This window comes from Bison bison, unplaced genomic scaffold (assembly GCF_000754665.1).
Source record: "Bison bison bison isolate TAMUID 2011002044 unplaced genomic scaffold, Bison_UMD1.0 scf7180017864089, whole genome shotgun sequence".
Taxonomy (NCBI): Eukaryota; Metazoa; Chordata; class Mammalia; order Artiodactyla; family Bovidae; genus Bison; species Bison bison.
Genome location: NW_011494661.1, coordinates 876,856 through 885,636, shown reverse-complemented (window position 1 = coordinate 885,636; position 8,781 = coordinate 876,856). Strand labels below are relative to the sequence as shown.

The following is an 8,781-nucleotide window of genomic DNA, read 5'->3' as shown; positions in this document are numbered from 1 at the left end:
AAGAGTAAGGCCATTCCAGGCAGAGTGGACCCAAGTAAGGTGAGGGGTAGTGGTGATGGTGATGGTGGTGTGGTGGTGGGGATGGTGATGATGGTGGTGGGGATGGTGGTGGGGATGGTGATGGTGCTGGGGATGGTGATGGTGGGGACAGTGATGGTAGGTTTGATGGTGATAATTACGGCGATAATGGTAATGATGATGCCAGAGATGGCTGAGATCATGAAGGTGATGATAGTGATGTTGATGATGGTGTTTTAATGTATGAGTCTGTTGATGGGGGTGGTGCTGGAGTGGATACGGGTGATGTTAGTGATAGTTTAGATAAAACACCAGTACAGGTCCTTTCCTGGGTCATATCTCACACTCTGGGTCACAAACAACAGCATCTCACCTCTGTGGTCAGTGTCTTCCGGGCTTCCTTGTGGCCATTTATCTTGGCCACCTTTTTGAGTTCCTGAAGCGCTTGATCTGGTTTGCCTACGATAACATGCCATTGGGCGGATTCTGGCAGCCGCCTGTTAAAGAAGCAGGTGCTTGACTGGGTCTTTGCTTTCTTTGCTCAGACTGGTGACCAGGTGCCCAGGTCAGGTGGGGAGGGGGTGGTGGGCAGCAGACCCTCTGGCTACAACAGGAGTGGGGAGAAGGCCACTGCTTCTCCCTCTGCCCTTCTAATGCTGAGCTGGGAAGTCCCTGAGGGTCGCAGAATAAGGATGAGTCCCAAAGCCTGGCCACCCTCTCCACCAGCCCCCACTCCCTGCCACCCCATCTGGCTTCCCTGCTGCCAGGAGCCTGCCCGCCCAAGCCCCACATTCAGCGAGTGCCCAGGTTGACTGGATATGGGGTGATTCTGGGGCCATTTTTATGACAGAAAGCTTGCATCATGCTGAATTAAAACACACACACACACATTTAAACATCCCCAGCCAGAACGGAGAAGGCAATGGCAACCCACCAGTACTCTTGCCTGGAAAATCCCACGGGCAGAGGAGCCTGGTAGGCTGCAGTCCATGGGGTCGCTAAGAGTTGGACACAACTGAGCGACTTCACTTTCATGTTTCACTTTTCACTTTCATGCATTGGAGAAGGAAATGGCAACCCTCTCCAGTGTTCTTGCCCGGAGAATCCCAGGGACGGGGGAGGCTGGTGGGCTGCCGTCTATGGGGTCGCACAGAGTCAGACACGACTGAAGTGACTTAGCAGCAGCCAGAACCAAGTGGTTTTATAAAAGTAGTCAGCTTCTTTCCAGCCTCAGGGGCAGATGGACAGGGAGAAGTATCTCCCTGGTAAAAGGGTCCAGAGTTTTCCCGGCCCACAGGAACTCAGCTGGGTTCAGGGGGAAGCTAAGAAGAATTTCTGGAGGCAGTATGTCACGGTTAGAAGAGCCAGCCCACCTGGGATACAAATCCTGCCTCTGGCACAAAACAGTGGTGTGGCTTTGGGCAAGCCACTGAACCTCCGTGGGCCTCAGTCCCTCATCTGAAAGTAGCAGTAATAACATCTCCCTTCCTCATTAGAAGAAGTGTTGATGGACCTCCATCGTGGTCCAGTGGTTAAGACTCTGCTTTTCCACTGTAAGGGGTGCAGGTTCAATCCTCGGTCAGGGAACTAATATCCTCCCTCCAAAATAAAAACAAACAAATAAAATGGTTTAAATGACACATTAAAAAAAGCAGTGTTGATGCACATCTGGTGTTACAAAGAGCGCCTGGGATGCACCCAGTCAGTGTGACCAGGGTGGCTTAATCAGTGTAACTATGGAATGGTCTTCCTCCTTTCTTCCTGGTCCTGTTGATACAATAAATCTCCACATTGTCAGCGACTTCTGGTCTATTGTATTTTCCGATGGATCCCCAGTGCCTAAAGCCAAGTCTAGCACAAAGCAGGAGCACAATAAACACGTGAGAATGAATGAATGCGTCCTTATCCTTCTCTACCTGCCCACAGCAGACCAGCTTGGCTCTGGCCCATTGGCACAAGAGAACTTACGAGGACAAGAATTTGTGATTATTTCCCTGTATCTCTTCCTCCAGTCCCCACCCAAGCAGGTATTTTCAGACCTCAGAGATTTTCGAAGCGTCAGAAATAGAAATGATAATATCTTTCCATATCCGATGCCTGACTTGGATGCCCGCAAGCTGGGCAAGTGGTGTGAAGCAGTGAGGCTGGTGGGTGTGGGGGAGCTGGTGCCAATGTGAGTGAAGGATGGAGCCCTCAGCCTTGGGCCAGTGGGCTGGGCTGGAGGGAGCCTCAGAGCCCTGGCTGCAATGCCCACCCCGGAACTCTGAGCCCCCAAGACGTCTGTCCCCAGCGGGGTCTGCTCGCATCACTCTTCCAGGGTCTCGGCATCTTGGGAGCCATGGCCAGCCAGAGAGGTAGGGGTGAGGGACCCCCTCTTGGATTCCCCTCCTGTTTCTCCCCAAGGGAAAAGGCCCCACACTGTACTGACCAGGATATCAGGAAGATGACAAAGAAAGGCACCGACACGGCCAGCTGGAGGGTTCGCCAGTCCCGCAGGGTGAAGGCCAGGCCGCCCACGGCCATCTGGCCAATGCGTAGGTGGACCCCAGGATCGCCATGGTGACGGCCCTTGTGCTGGTCGTGGTCCACTCCACCACTGAAGGATGGCACAGACACGCAGGTGAGGGCCCTGTGCGCTGGGCCCTTAGGCCCCCTCTTCCCCATGCACCCCATCCCCACACCGTGGCTGGGGCCGGCGATCGAGAGGCTCACTGAGCATCGCGGAGGTCAGGAGGATGCTGGACAACCCCAGAGTGCTCAGAAACCGGAGGCCACAGTAGACGGGGAACCTGGGGGCAGCGATGGTGCTGATGCTGGTCACGGCCACCAGCATGCAGCACCTGCTCAGAACTGGCTTCCGCCCAAACCTGTTTTGGGGAGACAAGCATGGTGGGCACCTGGAGAGGGGCCTGGGGATTTGAGCACAGAGGCAAGGGCTTGCCGCTGGAAGGCCGAAGGGGCTCCTGCTGGAGCCTCCCCCAGGCGCAGGCAGGCAGCACCTCCTCAGATCTCCAGGGACCACATTCAGAGCGCGCTTGTTATAAAAATGGCAGACATCTTGCTCTCGTGGGGCGGTGTAGCCTTGTGGTCCAGAATAGACTGGCATTGGGTGCCTGGGTCTGAGCCCAGCTCTGCCCTTCCCAGGTGACCTTGGGTACCTGGCTCAGTGTCTGTGGGCCACAGTTTCTCTGTCTGTAAAACGCAGACATTCATGATGAGATGCCGAACAAGGGGGCAGCATCGCAAGCGGCTTGGGGCCCGTGGCCTTGGGCGAGCCTGGTGACCCACCGGAGCCCACACGCTCGTGGTGCCGCTGCCGCCCCGAGGTCAGTTCAGCCCGAACCACGCAGGCATTGAGCTGAAGTCTGTGTCAGGCAGGGGCCTTTCATGGTGGCTCAGCAGTAAAGAATCCGCCTGCCAAGGCAGGAGACGTAGGTTCGATCCCTGGGTTGGGAAGATCCCTTGGAGGAGGAAATGGCAACCCACTCCAGGATTCTTGCCTGGAGAATCCCATGGACAGAGGAGCCTGCTGGGCTACGGTCCATGGGGTCACAAAGAGCCGGACACGACTGAAGTGACTGAGCATGCACGCACGTGTCGGTCAGACTGGAGAGACGTGGACCAACCTCAGTCTCGCCTATCTGGGCAGTGCCCAGAAGCAGGAACACGTGCCCCAGATCTCAGGGTGAGACCAGGAGGCTGAAGCCTGGCACTGACCCCAGGCTCACCAGGCGGCCACAGACGGATTACGATGTGGCTCCCGGTGTGGGTGGCCCCTGGGGAAGGAGCGGTGGCTTCCGGGTGCCCGGTCCTCTGAGAGTGCAAACTGGAGCACCTCCTTCTCCGGTGTTCAGGCTCCCTGCCATGCTCAGGATACTGTAATATAAGGCCCATGAAGAGCCGCCACTGGCCCAGGCTCTGCATGTGACTAACTTATTTCATCATTGCAGCCCCACGGGCAGGTGGCAGGGTGCCCACTGACAGGAGGAAACCAGGGCACAGAGAAATAACACACCCACCTTCTAAGAAGCTGGGGCTCAGGATGCCCCAGAGCCCGAGCTGCCAGGCATAGCGGGGACACCATTCGTGCCTTCAGCATATTATGGGCTATATGCTGTGTGCTGGGCACCAAGGATGCGACCCTAAGGCCCCTGCCTCCTTGGAGCTATGGTCTCGTGGGGACACACACAATCAATGAGCTAACGAGAGCCGGGCACCGGCAGAGACAGCCAGAAGCTGTGAGTAGACAGCGGCCAGGGCCGTGGGACCTATGGGCCTGAAGCTGGGAAGGCCTCTGCAAGGAGGAGACTGGAGCAGAGTGACCTGCACGCTGGACACAAAGGGGCTATGGGCAGAAACCTCTAGGTGAGGTGAGGCTGCCCGCTGCGGTGGGTCCTGTGGGCTGGGCGGGAGCAGGGCTGCTCTAGGAGGGGCTGGCGAGGCCACCAGGGAGAAGCCAAGTGCTGAGCAGGGGTGGCGGGGTGGGTGGGGACTGTCCTCGGCGTGGGGGCCTTTGGAGAAGGAGCCCGGTGAGTGTGGAGGCTGAGGGAGAGAGCACGGGGCTGGCTCCTAGGGGGGCTGTCCTCCAGGATGGAGTCTGGTGCGCAGGGCTTGGGCTGGGTCGAGGTGGGGATTCAGAGGTTCAGCGGGGGGCCGTGGTAACTGTGAGGTCCATCCAAGTGGAGACTCCAGGTTGGCAGTTGGGTTTACAAGCGGAGGCGGTGCAACGTGGGCGTTTTCAGCACTGGACAGAGGCGCCCGGGGCAGGACCTGAGCACAGACTGAGCAAGGTTCCCAGAGAGGGTCCTGGGCGCTCCACCTCAGGAGGGGCGTGGAGGAGAGGGGAGGGGGCGCTCAGGGAGGGGCGAGAGCGGCGGTTCTCTTTCACTACACTTCACCTCGTTGTCGTTTAGTCGCTCAGTCATGTCCAACTCTTTTGCGACCGCATGGACTGTAGTCTGCCAGGCTCTTCTGTCCATGGGATCTTCCAGGCAAGAATACTGCAGTGGGTTGCCATTTCCTCCTCCAAGGGATCTTCCCGACCCAGGGATCAAACCTGTGTCCCCTGCCTTGGCAGGTGGATTCTTTACCACTGAGCCACCAGGGAAGCCCTGGTTAAAAGAAAGAGGAGTCTGTCTCTCTCCAGAAAGCCATCAGCTCCCCGAGGGCAGGGACTGTGCAGTGTTTGGCGCACAGTAGGTGCTCAGTAAAGTTGGGTGCAAAAGCTGAAGAGGGGAGTGAGTGTTCAGGGTAATTTCTCAGCTCAGCCCAGCATCAAGGTTCAGATGGCAGTTCTTAGCCCCCTGGGAACTTGGGACTCAGACTCCAGATGGGGGTGACTCTCTCCTAAGAAGCGTGAACACCCACTGCACACTTGCCTCCGTCCTCGCAACGCTCATTCTGTTTTGAAGGAGCTGGAGGACAGGAGAGGAGATGCTCACCGGTGGGAGAGGAAGCCACAGACGATGCATCCCACCATGGCCCCAGCCATGTAGATGGACTGGCCTAGGGGCTTCAGGCCTTGGTGGTCACACACCAAGGCCCACTGGAAGAAGAGGAAGGTGTGTCAGCCTGGCTCAGGGGGTGTGGAATAGTGGGGTCAGGGTGGCAGAGGAAGGTCCAGAACCCCCAGAGGGGATCTGGCCTCCCCCAGTGGGGTCCCTAGAATCTTCAATTCAGACAACCATGGTGGAAGGGGTTCGTGGGCAGCGGGCCTCAACCCCCTGCCTCCCGCTAATGATCAGCAGGGCAGGACATGTGGGACAGGGTTCTGGGTCTAACGGTGGGACAGGCCTCTCCTAGTGGACAGTGGTGGGCGGTGGTTAAACCACAAGGCTCAAATTCCGAGTCAGCTGATGACTGACCAGCTGGTGACCCCAGCTGTGTTCCTGCACGTGGCTGAGCCCGTCTCCTCCGGGAACGGGGCTGTATGGCTGCCTCTCTTACAGGACGGTGAAGATGAGCACGTGTCACTGTGAATTTTTCCTGCCATCTGCTGGGGGCCAGGCAGCCGTTGCCTGAACATCGCCCCCCGCTCCAACCCAAAGTCAGCCCTTCCCTTCACCAAGGCCTGCCTGCCTCGCCCACGGCTCCGCCCCTGTTCCCACCTCTGTTGTCTGAACCACTGCAGGAAGAGCGCTCCCCCTCCACCTCTAAACACACACACACGTGGCAGGGCATTCTCCACCCTGCAAAGTCACCCCTGAAAATGCAAATCAGATCATAGCGCTTCCTTGTTCCAAAGCCTCTGGTGACTTTTCTTTGCACTTAAGGACAAGCCAGGCTCCTTCCACATGCGCCCATCCATCTCCCGACCCCTTGCCCTCTGTGCCGGGTACTGCTCTCTCAACACCCAGACACGCTCCCACCTCTGTCCTGACCCGGCTCTGCCCCAACCTGCACGTGATTGATTCCTTTGCTTATAATCCAGGTGTTGTCTCTCCTTTCCCTGCTTGCGGGAGCTGTTTCTCCCTTGCACTCATTGATGACGCAGGGGCCTTGAGCCTCAAGGCAGGACAGAAAGTGAGGGAGACGTTCCGGCACCTGGATCCCTGGGTTGAATTGGAGTGTACTTTAGCTGTGTGTCCTGGGGCAAGTTACTTAACCTCTGTGGGCTTCTGTTTTGTCTCTTATTAAATGGGGTCACTCATAAGACCCACCTCAAGAGACTGCTGTGAAATAGTGACAACAGGGAAAGCATCAGAGCAGCGGCTGCCGCTTAAGGGCACAGGTGTGGGCTCTCTACTGTTATTCCTGGCTTAAAGGCTGACTGATTCTGAATTCTCCTGCAGAGTGTTCGCTCCCTGAAGTCTCCTGTAACCCTAGCCCCAGATGGGAATCCTGGCCATCCCAAGCCATCAGTAATTAAGTGTCGAGGGAGCACACATCATTTAACAGCGCTGATGGAGGCGTTCTAATCCTCTCAGTTGTTGGGAGGCTGGGAAGGGGGAAGAAATGGTGGGCTTGGTGGTGGGGGGGACCCTCACCTCAGTCACAATGGTGGAGGTGAAGGTGCTGTGGTCGTAGATCCAGCCGTCCACGCACGGCTCCGTGTCAGCCTCGCTCCAGTTGGTGGCCGTGGCGTTGGGGTCCAGGAGCTGCCACTGTGGGTGGCGGAAGCAGAGACACTGATGGGGCCCACGGTTGGGGCCCGGCGGAATGGAGACAGGCAGGAGGGCCTCGGGGCTGAGGTTGGCAGGGGCCCCGGAGCCATTTTCCAGCAGGTGAGCCCAGCAGTGATGGCCTGGGACAGCGGCTGAAAAGTTCTCCACGACTAACTGGAAAGGCACCCAGACCGAGAAGAGGAAGAAGGTGAGGATCTGGAGGGCCTGGAAGAGCCCCACGCCCCCCACCTGCTCCAAGAGCTCAGTGAACGCCATGAACAGAGCTGCAGCCCCCAGGGTGGGTCTCCTGGGAATCAGGGAGCTAGTGAGCACCTGGCCTGCTGCCCAGAACCACGGGCAGGCACAGGATGGCCAGACCTTCTACCTCCGCTCGCCGCTCGGCCCCACGGGGGTGGGCCAGCCAGTCCAGTCTGTCCTAAGATGCCCGAGAGACTTTGAAGAAACCCCTCCTCCTCCCCCTATTCCCAAGAATGACTGCTCGGATGCCCCTCTGGTCTGGAGTGGGGACAAACTCACTGGGGCATCTGGGGCATCCAACACCGAGAGTGAAAGGTCAAGAAAATTAACAAAAAATGAGTCTGTGCTGCGATGTTACTGAATTACAGCTGCGGGAGAAACATCACCCAGGCTGTGGCTTCATTGCTCGGGTTAAAGTTAAATCCCAGAGAGGAATTCCAGGGTAGAAAGGTGGGCTCAGCCTCTAAGGAAGGCTTCGGCGTCTCCTTGCGGGCCATCCTTCAATCTAACTTTTTTTTCACTTGCTCTGGATCCTCGTTGCTCCGTGCAGGCTTTCTCTAGCTGCAGCGAGTGAGGACTGCTCTCCACTGCGCTGCGTGGGCTTCTCGTTGCGGTGGCTTCTCCTGCCGCGGAGCACGGGCTCCGGGTGCGTGGGCTTCAGTAGCTGCAGCACCTGGGCTCAGTAGTTGTGGTGTGTGGGCTCTCGGGCTGACGGGCTTCAGTCGCTGCAACGCACAGTCTTAGTGGAATCTTCCCAGGCCAGGGATCAAACCTGTGTCCCCAACATTGGCAGGCAGATTCCTAACCACTGTACCACCGGGAAAGTCCCCGGCATGCTTCAGTCGGAACTTTCAGAACTCTCTGCATGTGTCCCTTTGAATCGGGAGACTGTTGGCCCAACTTTCACCCATCCTGGGCCATTTCACTTCATCTTGCTAAAGCACAGACTGCGGATTGAGCAGCACCCGCCCGCTGCCCCACCAGCTGGGGTCCAACGCCCTGAGGTTGCAGGGAGGCTGGGGGAGGTGGGGGATGGGTGTGCAGAGGACCCAGGCCCGGGCTGTTTCCATCCCTACCACGCATCTCCTACCAGACCTCCCGGGAGACCAGCTCACAGACGCACTATTTCGGAAAGTTTCTATTTCGAGGTTCCAGCTTGCCTTTATTAGATTGTAAGCTCCCCCAGGGTGGAAACCATGGCTACCATTTCCTGGCATCCCTGAGAAAGCCCTCGTGGGCCTTGGAGCTGAGCAGGTGTGCAGACTGGGGAAGTGAGTAAAGTCAAGCCTGTCCGACCCAGTGTCTGATGGCAGCCTGGGTGTGAGGAGGTGGGGAGGCCCCGCCCCGGGGCCCCAGCCTGTGTTGTGCCTCCTGGTAACAGCTGCTCCTGGCACCTAGGGCT

General features: G+C 57.7%; 1 protein-coding gene across 1 annotated transcript in view; it reads right to left on the bottom strand.

Annotated features, from left to right (window-relative positions):
* The window catches only part of SLC22A11 (solute carrier family 22 (organic anion/urate transporter), member 11), a 16,343-nt gene extending 8,946 nt beyond the window's left edge, over window positions 1-7,397 (bottom strand). The window contains 6 exon segments of the mRNA XM_010837997.1: window positions 392-515; window positions 2,447-2,549; window positions 2,552-2,614; window positions 2,731-2,885; window positions 5,460-5,563; window positions 7,005-7,397. Coding sequence (XP_010836299.1) covers window positions 392-515; window positions 2,447-2,549; window positions 2,552-2,614; window positions 2,731-2,885; window positions 5,460-5,563; window positions 7,005-7,397 — 942 coding nt within the window.
* Between the last annotated feature and the right edge of the window lie 1,384 nt (window positions 7,398-8,781).